Source organism: Drosophila eugracilis, unplaced genomic scaffold, assembly GCF_018153835.1.
Source record: "Drosophila eugracilis isolate 14026-0451.02 unplaced genomic scaffold, ASM1815383v1 contig_1765, whole genome shotgun sequence".
Classification (NCBI taxonomy): Eukaryota; Metazoa; Arthropoda; class Insecta; order Diptera; family Drosophilidae; genus Drosophila; species Drosophila eugracilis.
The window spans coordinates 5,073,213-5,093,683 of NW_024572605.1; the positions used below are offsets into that span (position 1 = coordinate 5,073,213).

The 20,471-nt window shown below is 43.0% G+C and overlaps 1 protein-coding gene across 3 annotated transcripts in view; it reads left to right on the forward strand.

Annotated features, from left to right (window-relative positions):
* The window catches only part of LOC108104488 (nephrin), a 55,319-nt gene extending 39,329 nt beyond the window's left edge, over positions 1-15,990 (forward strand). For all 3 annotated transcript variants that reach the window (XM_017210601.2, XM_017210602.2, XM_017210600.2), the window contains 4 exons: positions 4,188-4,342; positions 5,764-5,875; positions 9,938-10,119; positions 14,925-15,990. In XM_017210601.2, the coding sequence (XP_017066090.1) occupies positions 4,188-4,342; positions 5,764-5,875; positions 9,938-10,119; positions 14,925-15,551 (1,076 nt within the window). In that variant the 3' untranslated portion in view covers positions 15,552-15,990. The remainder of the gene's footprint in view (positions 1-4,187; positions 4,343-5,763; positions 5,876-9,937; positions 10,120-14,924) is intronic.
* The last annotated feature ends 4,481 nt before the right edge of the window (positions 15,991-20,471 follow it).

Below are 20,471 nucleotides of genomic sequence, written 5' to 3' on the forward strand. Positions count from 1 at the left end.
CGACTGTTGGTCGTCCGCAGGTCCCGTCCTCCCGTCCACCATCCTTCCAACATCCGTTCGTTCCGTTGCCGGTCATCGACCACAGCCGCCATGAACAAGAGAGCGGCAGTGACCATCGCTTCGTCGCAGCCACAGTCAATGCCCAGTGCCACATATTTCATTCTCGTATGAGCTGGGCCTGAGCCGGAACATCCAGAATAGCGCCATCTCTAATGTTTATTGCCTTTCGCCTGACCCCCGAAAAATGAAGGAGATGAGTTCACCCTTACACTGAGGTTAAACATATCTTTGGAAAAGTTTTAGTTGCAAAATTGGATTTGAAACTAATTTTGATTTTCTGTTTTCTTAGAAAAATGTGAATGAGTGGCTTGAGATTGAAAATCCCCGACTAATTGCTTACTAATTAGGATTTCAAGATATGTTAGTTGATAAGATAAGATAAGATAAGCCATGGCCATCTTTCATTTATAATCCACTTACAAAATCCCTTTAAAGATCTGAAAGCTCTTTCCAAGTGCACTTTCTGGCCCACTTAAAAGTCCAAAGAGCAGTTGCATCAAAACAATTGGTCCGAGGCATTCGTGAGTGGTTAACAAAGTTAGTGGCATGGGCATAGGAGGGAGGGGTCATAGGGCCATATGGCAATAGATTTTCGTTGCACACAAAAAAAGTGCCAACTTTTGCCAGAGAGAGCCACAAATAGGAAATAGAAAGAGCTAGAGCACCCATCAACACCGAAAAGGGTGTATTATCTTTGGGCCAGGAGTAAAACTTTAGAGCGAGTGCAGGCGCAAAAGTGAAATGGCCCACAACCCGATCTCGGGGATATAGTTGAGTGCGACACTTTTACGACTTGGCGGGTCGAAACTTTTATGCCAACGTTGCCACCAGCGATAAGACCACCCAGCCAGGCTGGGCACTCCTCCACCATAGGCCCCACCGCCACTCAATCCCGATGTTCGACCCACTGGCGAGCACTTGACTTTGACACTCTTTAAACAATTGACGGGGTGCCGGGGAACCAAACTGTACCAAACTGAACTGAACTGGCCAGGGGATTGGGGGTTTCTGGCGTGCGTGAGAGAGCTGCGACATCGAATCTGAAGAGATAAGCGCACAGGCTGTCGTGGTCAGGGAAATCGGGAAAATCTGGCCAAATCGCCGGCAGTCGGGACAAAGAGGGCTGGCTCAGCAAATGTCGAAAAGTTTGCTGCTTAGGCAACTGGCCATGACAGGCCAAAAAGAGCGCGGATCCATTTGTGGCAGAGAATGGGGCAATGGGGCAGTTCATAAATTCGCTGGACGCAGAAACAAAGAGGGACACTCACACATACATACAGATAAAGCAACCGGTACATTCAAATGACCGGAGAGCAAATGGCACAAAGCGTAGAAGTCCATGATGGCATACCACAAGTCCACCCAGCGAATAATTGAGAGCTGTTGCCAGGACAGAGGGCTTACCAGAAAAGACCTTCAAAGCAGACGTCGCCGTCATTAACGTGCCGAGATGACCGCAAAATCTGTCTAAGCCGCGACCCACATATATATATATATGTATATGACTGTATGTATGTATATAGCAAGAGATCCGGCTGGGGGTTTTCCTAGCATAAGTGCAAAATTTGTAATCTCCGTGCGGCGTAGCGGAGCCGCAAAGTGCAGTGGCAACAAAAAAAACAAGAAAACCAACGGGCGGACAGCGAAGTGCGGATTATTTGACATCTGTTTTGGGCGGTGGCCACCGCATTGCGTTCACTGTCATGTGAACGCCGGAGAGTGATAAGCCCGCCCGCTGGCCATTAATACCCAGCCAAAGGGTCATCCATTCAGGACTTTTATTTTTTCCCGGTAAATTTAGCTTAGGCATTATACAGTTTAGGGCTTGTAGGTGGAAACCAAAAAACAAAACATCAAAACTAACTCAGGCTTTTATGATATCATGAAATATTCATGCCGAACACAAACTAATCTAGGCATTTCCAAGAAGCATGTTCATATGCATACACTGAGGTTTAAGAATACTTTTTGTTTTCAAGAAATAAATAATGGAAGAGTTTGCTTTATAAATTAAAAAAATATATTAAAATATTAGTACCATCCGCCCCTTTCTATTACCCTTTCTAAACTTTGTTTTGATAAATGCATTTATGAGGGCTCCATGACCCTCTCTCTATCCGCACAAACACAGCTCGTGTAGGTAAGCGGTCGTGTTTTTAATTGCCTTAATTGATTAAAGCCAGAACTATTATTTTAAATGCCCCACAACCCCGCACCATCGTGCAACCAAACGCCCTTTCTGCCTGCAACTGTGCAACTCGTTTGTCGTCATAAATAAAACAACTGACAAATGCCGAAAATGTTTTTAACTCACTAAGCTATAAAATCAGTGAGCTCTCGCTGGATCCAAGTATAGTATAGATAGATATATATAGGGTCTGCTGTCATCGGCAGGCCAAATACAGATATCTGAGCCGTTCAGAGCTGCGGCCCAACATTTAAATGCATTTTCAATTTTTAATTTTTTCCCTGCGAGTGCCCACACAAAAGTGTATAGATTCGGAATGGTGTGTGCATATGTTTAATGAATTAAAACACAACGCTGGCGAATGTTGGTCAATCATAAAAAATGCAAATTGAAGCATCCCCCCAAACCCAATAACAAACAGCATGAATATACACGAAATGGAGACAGAACAAAGCAATTTACGTTCGAATATTCGGCTGCAATTTGTTAAATATTCATTATACAACGGCAAACATGGCCGAAACGACAAACAGACGTGTATAAAGTAATTTTGATAACTCCCAAACATTCAATGTTCTTTGTGCAAATTAACAGAAAACGGCAATTTTATCGACTAATAGTCCCCGCATGTCACGTAAGGACTGAAGGACGTGCCGAACAGGTCCCCTATATATCTATATCTATATATCCTTAGATATGTATTATTAAGAAACCGTAGGGCCATTATATCTTTGCATAGCTCGGAGGAACAGGACGATGATGATGGCAATGATGGCGATAGCAGCTGAGTGGCAGGGCAATGTCCATTTACCATTACCCATTTACCTATCGCCATCAGGAAGATCCCAGAGATGGGATGACATGGGGAATGGGAATGGGAATGGAAATGGGGGTCACATGGTGGTACCACACGTGTCTATGGCTTTTTGCTTTTCTGCTGACTTTGCTCAGCTCGTAATCGTTATAAATTCTGTGGCATTCTGGAAAAAAAAAACGTTTCAGAATAACAAAAGCTTCGAGTACACACCACAAAAGTTGCTACAAAAATGGCAAAACATGTCAGTTATTTATGCAATTTTTATTTGTTTTTTTTTAAGTTGAATGTTAATTTGGTAACATGTATCAGAAATCTTTTCATTTAACAGAAGAATTAATGAATTTTTTTCAATCAAATATCAAGGTATAAAATGATGTATCACAGCAGCAGCAGCAGCAGCAACCGCCAGGAATTTTCAAAATCTCTATAACATATCCTATAATATTTCATATTTTTATATACTTTCCATATACCATCGATCCGGAACTGGGAATGTGCTACAAATAATGGACTCCACTTTGCGGCAAACACGTGTTAACTTCTGCGGAAAATGTGTCATAAATCATTTAATTGCATTTCGACCTTTGGCCGACTGTCAACTCATTTATATTTCCCGATGTGCCTTACTTTGTTTGCGACACGGCATCGAAATGCACATCAACGAATGCTGCGACAAATGTGAATAATTAACGCAATGCCTGCGACCTGTGTAAACGCCCAAAACCACCCATTATCCCATACAAAAACAACCCACCCACCATCCATCCTTTTTCCCCGCACCTGCATCAAACTATTCCTCTGTTTCTGGCACTTTGACAATCTTGGCTATTTGCATTTGATTTGCATTGCCTGAACCTGCAACTACAACACAATTGGCCACCTCATATCCACCTTCTGCCGCACTGCATCAACGCCTGACCAACATAAAAAAAAAAAACCGATCCCACCCACCACCTGGCACCGCTGCGAATCATCAATTTTCGGGATGTCACTGCCAATTACACCTTTTCAATATTTGTGCGCATACCTTGCCGTTCTGTTCCATTCCCGTACCTCGTGGCGTCGGAATTTTCCTTCTTTTTTCTTTGGATTTTTCTTCTTTTTTTTTTTTGGGAAATACAGTGGCGGAAACTACAAATCAACCGGCAAAAACGGCAACCATCGAGATGTACGCGCCCAGTTCGTATAATGACACCGTTACCGGCGAGACGCTGTCCAGCGTTTCGGAGAAGAGCGAATCCTACTCCAATGAGGGCAGCAGCCAGCCGGAATATATTGTGAGTACACACGGATCTACCTACCAACCGAATGTTTTCCATTTTTTTTGCCCTGAAACTTTTTTCATGCCATTTTTGTCCATTTTTTTTTTTTGGATGAGCATGAATATGCAATTTGTGAATGGGCACAGAAAAACGGACAAGGGGGAAAGGGAAAACAAGAAAGGAAAAGAGCCAGCGGTGGAAAATCGTCTGGCATTTTAGGCATTTTCCATTGCTAAATAGATGTCCTGCAGGCGCAGGGCCGTCACTTGGCATTCTCACCGATGGAGAATAGTGCGATTTCCCCGAAGTCATTCAATTTAAATATTGCTTTCTTCGCAGTGGGGGGGTTTTATCAATCACACTTCGTAGTTTTTCAATGGGATAAAATTATTAGAGCTGCTATCAGAAACTTCTAAAGATATGAGAAACCAATTACCTTTAATAGTGTAAACTGTAATACCCATTAGCTTGAGAAGGCAGAAAATGGCTTCGAGGGAGTATTTAGAGATGAAAATGTTACCAAGAAGGCAGGCATAAATATAACTACAAAGCAGTTAATAAGCCGCAAAACAAATTCAAGCCAAAGATAGGGCTTCGCCTTAAGTTCAAGAAGTTCTTACTAACTAACAAACAAATGTTGAGGATGGTCAACATGGCAATCCCCTTGGCCTGCGGCCCTGGTTTTTCAATTATAGCCAATCCTCAAAATGAGAGCTGGGCGGGTTGAGAAAGGCAGGAAGTGCCAGACCAGGCCCAGACCAAGATGAAGCCCAAGAACAGGTCCAGACCAGCGGAGCGGAAACGGAAGCGGCATTCCGACGTCGTCGCTAAGACGTCGTGATTAATTACGCGACGCTGATGATGATGATAATGATGAGCCAGCGAGTGGGCTAAATGCGGAGAATAAAACCGAGTCCGGGCTATGGAATCTTGGTCCTGAGATTCTAGAGTCTGAGTATCTTCCCAGGAAGCTGCTTCAAACAAATCGTTTCAAATTATTAAAATCATTTATTATCGCCGTAATCTTGCAGCGGCAGGAAAACCGCAGCAACTGCCTAACCCGCAGAAGCTGAAGTAAAAGTATGTAAAGTGCGTAAACTGCGACCGCGCGTGTTATAAATCAGTCGCCGATCCGTTCATTTGGGTGTCCTTGGTTTTTTGTCCTTGTTGCTCTGGGTATCTTGGTTCTGTCCTTGATATCCTGGATGTCCTCACTGTCCTGGTTGTTCTCGGTGTCCGTGTGTCGCCGCTGTCATTGTGGCTGTCAATTACGCGCCAACGACTTTCAACGCCTTTGCCAAAGTATACCAAAAAGCAAAGTGTGGAGTAATTACGGGGCATTACTCAAATGGGAATGAGAATATAAATTGATATATACCCGACCATGTCGCATCTGCCGCTCTTAACTCAACTCCCAATCCCCTTTTTATTCACAGGACGAGGCACGCAAAAAGGCGGCGTCCACGTATCTCGTCGAGGGCTCGGATATGCCACCGCCCAGATATCAAAAGGATGGCACCCTGCCAGTCATATATCCGAATAATATTGGTAAGTTGATATCGCCCAAAAAAAAAACCGAAGGCCTCCTTGACACCTCTTGAATAATGGGGAAAACCCTAGAGGCGTGAAAAACATTTTAAACTCTGTTTGGTTTGGTTCGGTAACTTGGGGTTTTATTTCATACTTTGGGAAACTAAAGTAAATAATCTTAACAAAAATTGAACTAAAATCAAGAGTTATATATCAAATCATTTCACTTTTGACACTCAATTTTTGCGAAACCTTTAAAATGCGATTTATTTCTCGCAGTACCAAACAAAAAAGCCAGAAATACGTTTTAGATAATTAACTTTTGGGCAAAACAAAGTTGGGACTTTGCACGCGCTGTCAGGACGTCAGCAAACCGAGTGGCGAACGCCCGCCTTAACCCACCAAAGCCCCAACTGCCCTCGGTTGCACTCGTTTTGGTTTGATTTTTATGCCATGATTGCAGTGCAATCAAAGCAAATGTTGAAAAAAGGGAAACGAAAATCGCAAAAGGATAGATTCGATGGTCAGGAGGAGGGAATAAATATACAGAGAGCGAAATCGAAGCTTTTTTTTTTTTTGGGAGGGCATAAGGAGGGAAAAGTGTGTGTGTGTGTGAACTGAAAATTCAATTCCAGCACAACATCTCCATCTTAATTGTAATTGAGGAGCAAAGTTTTTGTCAGTCTTGATTTTCAATTGACGTATGTGTGTATGTATGTACGTAAGGATATATCTAAGGATAGATATATATAGAATATATAGCTCGAGGCAGAAGAACCCAAATCACGTGCGGCTTGCGCTAATTTAGAAAAAAAAAACCTCAAGCCTTGGAATTGTTGAATTTAAGGAAAGCACAAAAATGGAAATGGAAATGGAAGAATAATAACCAAGGCAAAAGGACTCGGTCTGAGTTTGAGTTTTGAGGCCACAGACAAGGGACACCATGGCAGTCTGTCAAGGCATCGAAGCTGTTAGAACAACAGGAGTTCTATGATAACAATCCGCCTGGTTGGAACAAAAGCAGAAAATGCATTTTAAATGCAAAAGCGTAGAAATAATAAAAATACATTAGCTGCAGAACCTATCCCCCGGAAGGGAAAGTGCCTGAGACTCTGGCATAAAAAATACAATTACCTTGTGTCAACGGCATGAAAATTTGGAAAGCTCTCTCCCTCTTCTTATTGTTTTCCATCTCTTAGGCTCTCTCTCTCTCTATCTCTATCTCTCTCTTCTGAGCAACAAATAAATTTGGTTCGGAATTTTCAAGTCGAAATAGATAAATTTGAGATGAGCGCGTGATTTCATTTAATTTTATGACGTCATTAGTCACGATTTACTGGAGTACATTTCACCAGCTGATTTTCTTTTTTCTTATCGCTGATTGATTTAGGAGATCTTATATAAACGTCCATCTAATGGAGGTCTTAATTAATCAAAGTAATAATCTTTATACTTAAACCACCCAACCTATCCCTTTAACTCAGACTGAAGTAAACTTCATATTCTTATAACCATTTCGTGCCCATCTCTAAGATGAACCCAAGGCAAGGTCTTGCCTTCCACCTTTTCCACCCAAAACACCTCTTGCCACCCCACACAATTTTTCCACCTCGAGGTTTCTGCGGCGACACGCATAATTACGTATGTATGTACTCGTACATCTCGGGTGTTCGTGAGTACCGCCATTTTCTTTATGCCCGAAACAACAACAAGAGCACAGCAGAACGAGCTGAAAAGAAAACACGCCGAGGGAGAAGAACAACAAAGACAAAAGCACCGAAGAAAGCCAGAAAAGAAAGCAAAAAGGGAAGAAAGACAAGAGAACGAAGAAGAGCGGAGAGGAAAATGCAAAAGAATCCCCCACGTGGCACAAAAAATTAAAATGCTTGCCGGAAGCTGAATCTCAAACAAGCGAGCCCAAGGCTGTTGTTCCAAGCGGGTGGAAAGCGATGGTGCACCCAGCACCACCCAGCAACCATCAGGAAAAGCTAGGGCGGGGCGGTATGCACATGAGCTTAACGGGGCGGGGCAAGCGGAAATTGTTTTTGTTAGTTGGCGTCACATTTTTTATCAGAGTTTTTTGTTGAATTTAAAATGGTAGTGAGTGATGGGTGGGAAGTCAGAGAAGTTCCAAAAAAAGATAAAAATAGATGAAAACCCAAGGGGTTTTTCCATGTTACCTCTGCCACCCCAAACCAAGAGTTGCAATTTCATTTACCTTTTATGCATTTACACGAGGAAAGTGGGAAAGCCGCACTTTTAATGAGACGCTTTTCCACACGTTGCCATGTTAATGAGCAGGCCAAAAGCAACAAGTCCCGGGCTCTGACCCAGTTTCTGACCTTGAACGAGTGCAAAGGCCCTTAGGAGCCCCACAGAAACCCTTCTGAAACCTCTTAAAGCCGTCCTTTTGGGTTAAAGCATATTCCCTGACTATAGCCCATGGCTGTTTGCCTTATTTTTCCAGCTTATATGTACAATATTTCTTATCTTGACTTCAGCTTGCCCCAAATGTTATTAATATCAAATGAGCTGGGGAAAAATTGGGGAACTAGTGCGCTCCTGACCCGGCCAACAATTATGCAGCTGCCACAGTCCCAAAAATTGGTACAAAAATACAGAGTTCTTTGTTCGAGTTTTCTTTTTCGGCACAACAATGTCATGCTGATCGAAAAATCAATAATTCATGAGTGACTGTCTTTAGGAAAAAGGAAAAATACGCCCACATATGCGGAAGTAAACAAGCCGCAAGATGAACAAGTCTCGAAACTCAGGTCTACCGCAAGGTTTCCTTCGATTTGTCGTTGTCAGGCAGCCGCAGGTTTTCAACTTTTCCATACCATCCCCCATCCCCCATCCCCCATCCACATCCTCATCACCATCTCCATCCCACGGAAACTCAGCGATGTCACAGTCTATTTTACAAAATTACAAATTTGTTACGTTTGCGGCTTTCACGCCTCTGCCGGTGACATTCGGTCGCTTTTCACCGAAACGTGGCAGTATATCGGGCCAATTTGTCACGCCGCAAGCAGGTGGCCTTATGGCCAACTGAAGACTCCATTGACATTTGCATATTTATTGGATGGTCTTATCAGCAATGTCGCAAGCATTGCAATTAATGGCCATCGTTTTCTTTTCCTTTCCAAACGTTTGCACATGAAATCGGCCAGAACCGAGCACCAAATTGTTGCATGCTACGTGCGTGGGCCAACAGATACAAGTTTGTTCTCGTTTTTAAGAACTTTTCATAAGTGAAAATCAGTGGGAGTTCTTGAGAAATGGAAGTATGTTCAATTTTTTATTATTAATTTCTTTTAATAAATCACATTTCCCTAATTCCATGAGCTAAAAATAACTCAAATTGATTTTCTGAAGATAAATCATAGGGAAAGGACTTTACATTGTAACAATGCTAAGGAAGTCTTAGCTTATTCAGCTCTTACGTGTACTAAGAATGTTTTCTTAAGCTTTTACTTTAGATCTGTTTCCAAATTTAAGAGTTGTTTTTGTAAAGTAAAAACATTAAATTTCCATATTTTTCAGAACTGCATTTCACAGTTGAGAAACAACAGGTTTTTGTTTGAAAAAGTAAAAAAAAAAAAAAATCAAATTCCAGAACAGAAACTGACAGTATGCATGTGTACGGAAATGTTCATACATTTTTTGAATATAAAACCCGTCGTTTGCAGTTTAAAAATGAAAATTGAATGCGTTTTGCATTCCTCCATTTGCAACTGGCCAGCCAGCCAAACGGCGTGCTCCGCTTATGGTCGCAATCAAAGCTTAAGCCATGGCAACGGCCATATACTATATAAACTCGTATATATGGGAAAAAATATATAGGAAAATAATCAGAAGAGCGCAGCACGTACCCCGCAGAAAGCAAAGAAGAAAAAAAGTAAAGAAATCGGGGTATTGGTAAGCCATTAAAATCAACCAAGAGCAGGCTAAAGTGGGCTTATTGGCCACAAAAAAAAAAAAAATACCATCAATGCATATGAAATCACGAGCTCACTTTGACTTAAGCACATATTAACTGGATACTCTTTTTCTCCATTTCCATAATATTTTTTGCAGTGAATGCCTGTACACTGCCGCACCCGAGGCACAATAATGGCAGCGCCGCCATTCATATGACCCGGGATGATCAGATGCTAATCAGCAAGGGTGTCTATATTCCGTCCCCGTCGCCGGCGCCGCCACCAGATGGCTCCTACTACAACATGAACAGCGACAGATACTTGTCCTATCCGCCAATGGTAAGTGAGATCAATGAACCAGTCACAGCCCCAACCCACCCTAGAGGCGTATTGCTGGCGGGGATTTGGCTGAGACCCAAGCTTAACGAACGGCAGATGCAAGCTTAATTGCCCGCATCTGCAGTTACCTTCTTTGATCCGCTGCCATCTGCCAGCGGGCGGGCAACTCCACCCACTCTCCTCCATTGGCGCCTGGATTATTGCGCTCAATTAACCAAAGTTTTACGAAGGACACTTGGCACTTTGCATCCCGCCATGCGAGAGGCGTCCATAAATCCATGTATCGATCTACCCGAGAAGGAGTGGCAGTGCATAGAGAGTGCCAGAGCATCTTCTCCCTGCTGGCATTTAACGCGCTTCGACTTTTATAATCCGCAACACTGTAGAGACAAATGACAAACTTAAAAGCATTATAAGTAAGCCCCTCGACTCGCAGACTGCGCTTGCACTGCGCTTGCTGCTGTTGCTTGCTGTTGCACTGCCAGCGAGTGTAAACATTATTTTCCCCAGACAACAATTTAATATCACGCATACGCCGCGTACGGCAGATGGTAGATGGTAGCATGGCTTTTACGACGAAGGAACACCCACAGATGCTACAAAGTTTTTGGCCCGCGTCACTCATAAAGCGCTGCGAATTCCGGGGCCAACTTGTGTCCCACAAAAATTCCATGGTGTTTGGAAGGAAAAGCGGGTGATCGGGTGTACTCCACCTCTCCAAGACAAAACCACCGCAGCCAGTCAAGGACATGCGATGTCCATTCCATTCCACGGTGGATGCCACACATTCGGCGCTTGTCGCATTGCCTGCCAATATAAATTCCACAAATTTCACAATAAACATGGGGAAATCAATTTTCGGAATTTATGTTTCCGACGCTCCTTTTAGGGGAATAAACGTCCCCTCGGACTTGATGACTCCTGGCACTAAAGGGGTGCCAATGCGACAGCATAAGACGACATCCGACGTGGGATGACAGTCAGCCCGTTTATGTGTCGTCTCAACTTGGCTGACGCTCAATAATTGTATAAATTAGATGAGGGGTAAACGAAAGTGCAACAGCAGCAGTAGCAGCAGCAACAGCAGTAGCTTCAGGGATTGTAATATCCCAAGGATATTGCCCACCACCATCTGGCACAGCACAGGCTAATATAATAATATTTATGCTTAGCAGTTGACCATGTTTATGGGCTTTATACGATTTGTTAAGTTATTCAATTGTGTCCCCTTCCCAGAGAGAGTGAAAGAGAGTGGGTTTACACACACAGTCCACAGTACACAGTTAAATGATGTGGTTTCGAAAAGTGTGTGTGTGTGGGGGGGCTGGGGGAGTATGTTTGGAGTGGTCATATCAAGTATCCACTGCCCGGTGCCAGCCAGTGCTCCGTCATCGTTCTTTACCATCGCCCGACATGGGACTAAACCTTTTGTTTGCGGTTTTTAGTCAACGAGGGAGAAAAATTCAATTTCGGTTTAGTTGGTCAACAATGACATCCCATATGTATGTATGTATGGGATATATACTATATATATATCCACTTCACTTGTGGCCCATGGAGCGGCCACTCCTTCCGCTTTGTGTGCCGGGGCCTTTTGCCATTTCACATAAGAAATGTTTTGTGTGGAAGCCAAATTGAATTATTTGATAAACATCATTAGAAAAATTACAAAATATACAGAGCAGAGAGTCCGACTCGGGCTGAGCCGTCCCTTTTCGCTGTGGCTTCCCCAAAACATTTGGCCAGCTCTAAATTACTTTTCGAAGAGCATCTGTCTCCGTTTCAGCTTCAGTCAGCGCCACGTATCCGAATGGACAGTAAATGAATAAGGACAATTTATAACAGTAAATCAAATTAAATTTCAATTGGAAAACTTGAAAAAAAACAACAACAAAAAATATACAAACAGAAAGCGAAATAAAACAAAACAAAATGGCCATCTAACAAAGTTAGAGCATCGTTTTGCACATTAGTCCCCCGAGAAGGAGGTGGAGGAGGAGGACTATGAGGGGCAGACGACCATAAAGCTCAGCTGCCCAACGGAATTCCTCCGTTCGGGACACTGTAATTGCCCATCACAACTGAATCTGGCCATGGATGTGGATTCGATTCAGCCTGACCAGTTTATCACAAAGCGCTGAAAAGTGATTGAGCAGCTTCTTAATCAATTTATATCATATTGTTTGTCCTTCTGCCATTTATGAGAGCCTTCTGCCTTTGATTTATACCATCAACCACATTTTATTAACTCTATTTAGGTTTTTGTATTTTTAACAAGTCAGTCTGGTTGGCAAAGGATAGTAACAAAGAGTCTAATTCTTAAATCTTAATTGTTCTTCATTAAGTACATATTTTTGTGTAGAAATTAAATGTGACTAAATGTCACTTTGCAGGTCATTCATTAAAAAACATTTCTATCAAAATTCATTCATTCCAAGTCATTAGTTTTCTATAGTTTTAAATTGTTTTGCAAATGAAGTGAGTAGCCTTCTTATCACAAAGCTTATCATCGGAATATAATTTACATTTTATTTGATTATGATTTTTAGCTGAATGAATAGTTCATGAAGTCAAAGTTTCCCTTAGAGATTACTTTATAATCTTTGTTATTAATTTTAATATCACTTTTTTGGCTTTAAAAGGTAGTTGCTAGCTGATTGATTCTCCCATTTTGAAGCAACAGGATATCCCCAGGATAAGCGCCTCAAGTACTTGCAATCCCAATCCCAAGCCATATCCACATCCGTTCATTGGCACGCAAAGTGGCCCGAAGTAAATGCAATTTAAAACAAGTTGTGGCCACACCCAAGAGAAGTCAGAACGAGAATGGCAGCCCACCCACTCATCCATCCGTTGCGGTGTTTTTGTCCAACCAGCTTGTAACTATTTAAGCGGCAATTTGTATTTTATTGCCAACTTTGGTTGGCTTCCAAGGCCAGAACAGAAAGTCCAAACACCCCTTTTCCAGTTCCAGTTCAGTATTCCCATACACAGCACATCATCCACCCAACCACGTCAGCCCGAAAATGCTCGAGTTTCATTTGGCTGGCGTTGATAAGTTAAATGCTGACTGCCGGACGCAGTTGGAATCCCTATGTGGACTACGTGCATATGTGGCTATGGAGTGGAGCCCGAGGGCAGGGACTTGACTTCAGCCGGACAACTTAACTACGGTTCACTTTGTTAACTTGAGTTCTGCACAGTTTTAAATTCAATTAGTTTTCGTGCGGGCGAACTCTGGATCTCTGGCCATTGTCTGACTGCCACTGAGCTGTCAGCTGCAAAGGATCTGGAACCGGGAGCTGTATCCATCAGATACTTTACGCACTGTGGCGCTATGCCACTGTGGCTGTCATCAAAGCGGGCAAGACCAGGGTGTTTTGTTTTAAAATTCATGGGGCAGCTAAAAGTGGGAGTGTGGGTGCGCAGCTGAAGCCGATTAAATAAATAAGGGGATCCACTCCTAGTGGGCCATAATTTAATTTGAGCTCCCGCTATCCGCGAGACTCTTTTCGGACTCGTTCATAGACTTGGCCTCGGCGGCGCCGCTCCGTTTGGTCTTAATGTGTAAAGTTTTGTCTTTTTTATGGCCAGTGTGGAGATGCCAATTGGTTATTCTATTTACCCGGAATGAAGTTCCAACTCCGGCAGTAACAACAATAATGAGCTGCGGCCAAGAATTAGCGAACGCGGCACACAAAAGCCTTTAAGTGGCCAAAAGTTTTCAGGCAGGCCATGGGAAACCCTTTACGCGACCAGGACAACCTCCAGGCCCATCCTGAGCCACCCCTAGAATCATCCTGGCTTAGCTCTGGAGCTCTCCGGGCTCGAAGTTTTCGTTAAAGACAATTTAACTTTGTAAACTGATACAAAATGTCCGCCCCGGTCTACTTAGGATCCCCGTTCCCATTCCCGTTCCCGTTTCCGATCCAAATCCCCACCACAGCCTTGTTAATCAGTGTTGAGTGTTGTGTCCCTAATGTGTTGCTGGATGTCCTTGCGCCATGTTAATCCACGAGAGTTTTCAATTCTGCAATCGTAGGTACTCGATTCCCCTTAATATTCCAATTAGGTGCACGGGCCAAGTTTGCAACTTGAAAGTTGTACGTGCTGCAAACTTGGCCCGCACTGCTGGACTTCTGGCATGCGGAACAGCTTCCTCAAACTGGCACAAAGTGTCATGTCAATTGAACTAGGAATCCACTCGCCGACAGTTTTCCTTTCGTGTTTTTTGTATTTTTTTTTCTTTTGCTCTGTTGCCCAGTTGAGAAGTTGTCAGGAAGTTGTATTGTATACGAGCGTTGGCAGAATGCGCTGTCATAATTACGGCATCGTTAGTGCCAATCTTCGCTTTAATGCCGTCTTTTCAAGGCAAGAAAAGTAGCCAAAAGGATTCACGTCCCTTGGTTAGAGTCCAGTGTATTTGAGCCGCGGCTTAGAGCGGACTTTTGTTTGCGCTCCTCATTGTTTCATATCTCGGGCGACAGTTTAATGGGAAAACTTTTGCCGCTGAGCCAACAGAGCACTTCTATCCCGCCGAAGAGCTGCGATGAAGCCGCTTAGCTAAGCCTACGCCCACTTAATCCACACTGGGAGAAAACTAGGGTCCTTTTTAAAATAAAAGAGCGTTCTTTAAGAGTTCTTGAAAATATTTAAGGACTAAAGTATTGGCACTCTTAAGAGACTGAGTAACCTAAAAATTATATAAAAGACAGACAAGATTCTTTCTATTAAAGGATAACCATCAATTTGAATATTCCTTTACCAATACTAATATCCATCTTATGTTATTTTTCTCTTTTCAGGAATATCCAGCAGCCCTGGACTTCACCGCCCAGCCTATGCCCATGGCGCACCTGCAGCCCATGACGGTAACCTCGCTAGCCACCAACGGCGGTGCCACGCTCATCGGCAACGGATCAGTGGCAGCGGTTGCCGGTGGTTCGGGCACCTTGCGGCGAGGGATACTGCGCGGGGTGGTGGGGGTACCACAGCCTGATGTGACTCACCACACTACAGTGGGCGGTAGTCCAATGCAGATGCTGCACGACCTGCACCCGGTGAACCTGAGTGCCTCGACGCTTACCACCAGCACCACTCTGAACGGCAGTCTGCCGACGGCCACGGCCACGCTGCCCCGCCAGCCACATGGCATCCTGAAAGATCCCAATCGGAACAAACAGCAACAACATCAGCAGCAGCAGCTGCTCAACGCCAGTTTAGTGGGTGTGGGTGTTCCAGTATCAGCGCCCATGGGTAGCCTGCAGATCCTTAACCTGCCACCGGCGGGCGGTGGACTGGGTAACAATCTACTGATGACCACCAGCGGAGCCTTCGACCCGACGGCGGTGGGCATGAGCAGCTTCGGCGGAGTGAGCCAGGCCGGCGGCATTCCGGTGGCCTATACCGATGCGGATGGACACCTCGTATAGCTGTAGGCGGGAACTGGGGCCATCAGCAGCAGCAGTAGCACCAGCTGCAGCACCACCGTTCGGATCCTATCCGGCAGTGAGCCCCGGTTCTAAGCAACCATGTCGTCAGCACATCATCCTATCCACAACCTATCCAGCATACTCGTAACTGTAACCAACCTACTCGCAAGGATGTAGCTAGTTTAGGAGCTTTCTCTTCGGCAAACTGGGTCCCTTTTGGTGTCCCCTGTCCAGCAGCCACATCCACTGGCCATTACCTTATTCAAATCAGCCAGCGAATTAGTTTATGTAAATTTCTACCCAATTCTTACGGCTTCCACAGTCAATGTGGGTGTTTATTTAGATAAGGATTCTGAAAGGGAGGCAAAGTCACTGGGGGGAGTGAGCATAATTTCGTAGAGAGTTTTACTAATTAGCCGGCAGCCGGAGTGGCGGGAGGAATAAGAAAATAATTTGAAATTTCCTTGGGTGGAAAACGCGAAACGGTCCAGAGCCGTTTGACAGCTCCCAGGGGCGTGCTTCGGCTCAAGTCGACTGGGCACGTGATTGCCCTGGACGGCGCCAGCGGCCATGGTCGTCGAAAGTTGAAGGTTGACAGCCGCTAGCTGCTCCACAATCTTCCCAACTCCTGATTCAAGTGCTAGATTTACCACCTCCCCTTTAATGGGGCAGATGGAAAATCTGGGAATGGGTTTACATTCTACCGAAAAAAACCACAGTGGAACCTACTTAACTCAGACCACTAGAAACATTTTAGAAACAGGAAGTTTTAATGAGAGAAATGTGGGCTTTAAATTATTTAATGACAAGGGAAAATGGGTTAGACTTTCTTCATAAACTTAACTTAAATTTTACAAAATTCGTCATAGAATGAATATTTTCACAACATTTAGAATTCAGTTATCTATATATATAACTTACTCATCAGTTTATATATAACTTTCAGCTTAAAGTGCCTAGACCCTTCCTTCTTCTGACTTAAGAAAGGCTCCTTTTAAACAGGATTAAAAGAGCACGTCGCTGGTAGTTAGGAAATCTAAGTTAAAGACTTCAAAAGATAATCTATAGAAGCAGTGATTTTTTCTCAAAATAAAAAAACTTTCTTACTGTTCCCAGGGAATGTAAACTGCGGAAAATCAAGGCTAACCCAAGATTACGCCTTGGAATTTAAGTTCGCCAGCTTCTTGAGTTGCCCAACTCAATCTTTTCCATGAAAATGCGCATATCGCAGATATGGTGTAAAGGCGACCACGCCCTCTCAGCCATTATATGCAGAAGCCGCTGCCTGTATCTCCATCTATCCAGCTGGCATTCGAGTGGCGCTGCCGCCCATAAACAGTTTTCATTTGCCACTCGTCGCAGCTCAGCGAGCGTGACATGCCAATCCTCGCCTGCGTTGCCATTAGCTCTTCCAGTTCGGGACTAGAAGAATCCCGGAATCCCAAGGACCACTCAGCTCGACACACGCCCTACCCTGCCACCCCATATCCACAACATCTATATCTTTGACTTTGTAGCCAAGTTCTTGAGATCCTCGAGCGTCGTGCATAATTGCCAGCAGCATTGTGTGGATTTTAATATTCATTTGGCTGTAATTGCTGGATCCGGATCTGGATCGGGGGAGTGCACTATTGCAGCTGCTAGTCCTTAGTGGATTATCGCAAATGAATAAATGCCCTGATTTTGGGGCATAGATGACGGCGGCGATGGCGGATTCAAGGCAGTAGGTGGGGCTCTGTGCAAACACAGAGTGTGTAATTAAAAGTGAAATTATCTTTGAAATTAACGCACGCGTAGACAAAGACAAAAGACGATGGCAAGGAGAATTGCGAGGGAAATGAAGAAAAATGCGCGGAAAACTGAGGATGAAATTAAGAATGAAGATGAGGCAACTTTGTGTGCAGAAACACACACACACACACACTCGCATAGACGAGTGTGCTTTTCCACTGTGGGATTTTCCGCTATTGAATAATGGCGATGGCGGTGGCCAGATAAAAGTTAAATGAGCGGGAAAATAAGGAGAATTATAGTTGGGGAGACCTGTTGTTTTTCTTTTTTGGTGGATGGACGATGGCCAAAGGACAGGGGCTGCTGGGAGGAGGATGACCCTCTCTATACCAGATATGCGAATGTATAGCTTGTACTCAACTCAACGAGTAGTGCTACCAAATTGCATTAATAATTAGCATTTAACTGGATCCGTAGCCCTAAGTAGCTAAGCCAAAACAATTTCGAACCACTACTCAATCAGCAAGCCAAGACCCTTCAAATTGTAAAATACCACAGGGAAGGAGCCGAAAAAGAAAGAACGAAAGAATCTAAAAGGATTACCGATTAGCGATAAATAATTAACGATTAAAAGGACAAATGCAGGTATATCGATACACAAACAAACACAAACACACACTCGGAGGAGAGTCATTGCAATTCATAGATGTAAAACGTAGCATACTATTTCGCATCTCGTAACTCTTAGGTCCTGTCCCCCCCCAAAATACCCTCTAAAAAGTTTGGAGCTTGGCAGGGAATTCCCGACATATACATAGGAATAACCAAACTCGCTGTTTTCTTAGGGATAACTATTTGATTGCACTCGAACTTAATACTCCACGGAATAGGAAAGGTCTCCTTAAACTGCAACTGCAACCGCACTTGCCACTGCATTTGCATCTTACAAATCTTGTATGTCTTCCCCAGCTTGTCCTGACGATTGTTGATTGTCCTTAGTTTGATCCACAAATACGTATTTATAATTACACATACACCAGATTAGTTTTAACTTAACACACACTCTTGTCGGGGGAAATAAATAAGACTTATTGTAGATAATTATGTTTAAAACAATTAACAAACACGAATTCAAGTTGTTCAATTTGTATTTTTGCCAAAGAGATATTTGTTAAACAAAGAAAGGATAACTTGCAGCTAGATTATGTTTGTCTGTGTGCTTGTTTCAATCTCGCTGTATTTGATTGTTGTACGATTAAATTAGAGTCCCTATATCTATATGCATATATGATTTTGAATATGCCCTCATTCGACGTTAACGTAGCATAATTGAAGCAGCAGCTGAAGGCGATGACACACAAGACTTGAATACCGAACCTAGGTTAATGTTAAATGTTAATGGAAATCGAAATCGAAATCTAAACTTAAAGCAACTAAGTATGCGTGTGTATAAAGCGAATTATTTACCAATGGATGTGAATGTTTTTATGACACTAATTGAGTTATGTATTTTATGTAGTCTGTATGCGTATATCTATAACTATAATTAACTGAAAGCATTGTACAGTAGTCGAGAGGAAAACAATAATTAACATGGCGTAAGTTCATTCAAAGATACAAAAACACAAAATAAAAAAAAAATTTAAAAACAAGAAAATAAATTAAACGCATAGTTCATAAACTCAAAGCATAAGCCGCCACTCAGAAAACTGTATAAAACGAAAAGAAACGATTCTTTGAAAACAAAAAAAAAAAAAAAAAAACAAATTTATTGAAAAACTATGAAAATTAATGCATATGAAACCTACTGCATTTTTAAAAAAAAGATCTGTTAACAAATGAATAATAAAAACCATAAAAAGGATGAATACCAAAAACGAAATGCATTTCCATTGCGGGACAAAGGGCCAGCCGATTACGGCACAAAGGACAATTTAATGGCAAAACTTTCGAATCAATTTTCAGCAGCGGCAGGACTCAAACAAAAGGACGATGGCTTTCCAGGACCTCCCACCACAGACGGGAGACACTCTCTCTCTTCCCGGCGAGCCAAAGTTTTCCGAAGGGCACGGGGACGACTATCATCCGTCTTGCCGGGTGTGGTGCAAAAAATTGAATTCCTTGTAAAACTTACGAGCTGGCATTAATTTTAACAGCATCTCGGTGGGCGGAAAGCTATGGGTGTTTGGTAGGTCGATGGTAGGTGGGCGGATCCTTGATGCCTTCTCAAATTACGTATACGGCCCATTGAACGCTCTGCCGGGCACACGGACATGTGTGCGTACACTCCCCGGGTCGGGACCATTATTCTCTCCTGACTGACTTTATGACGCTCATTCGATGGGCACAAATCGCAGCTCGTTTTTCATTTAAATGGAAGTTAATTAGTTCCGCCAAAAAAAAAGAAAACAAAAGCGAAAGAATATCCTTCGTACATATTACGAGAACAACAATGGCAGCGGCGCAAATAAAGGGCAAATAAAATTTCGCATTCCCCAGAACTGGGCGTGGCCAAAAGCATTCCTTGCTGCAATTGATTGATTTATTCCCGTTTCCATTCCACATCCCACCTTTCGAACCGCCCTCGATCTACTTCTTGCTTTGGCTTCGACATCCACTTCGGCTTCATCAGTTGTTGCCGCAAATTGATTCAACAAACGGCAAACAAGTGAAGCCTGGCCATGATGGGCCTTCAATTAATGGCCGGATGGGGCAAGTAAGTACGGGCGGAGCTGCCCGGGACACAAAACTTTCTCGCACCGTAACTCGGCAACTGTCAGCCGGCGGAATACTCGATTTTCCCTAACGAGCTAGAGGTAAAGGATGGATCTAAAATGATAAAAGAATTTCCAGTATAAAGCTGGACAAAATACCTATTTCTGTAACAGATAGCTGAAGGTTAAACTTTAATTTAATTTTCAATTGAAAAGTGAAAGCATTTTAGACAGAAAAGTGTATATTTTTTGGTTCTTAATGTGAGACAATATTTTGTAAAAAAAAGGACATTTTCGTTTTTGTTTCTTGCTAAAATCATGTTTTTTTAATATTTAAATAAAAAGAAATCAGCATATTTAATAATGTTTAAAATAAAGAAAATGCAGTAAGTTTTGTTATTCCTTCATGGGAAAATTCTAAAATTGTAAAGAAGAAAAGCTGAAGAAAAGCTAACTAAAAACTTCAAAAGAAAAT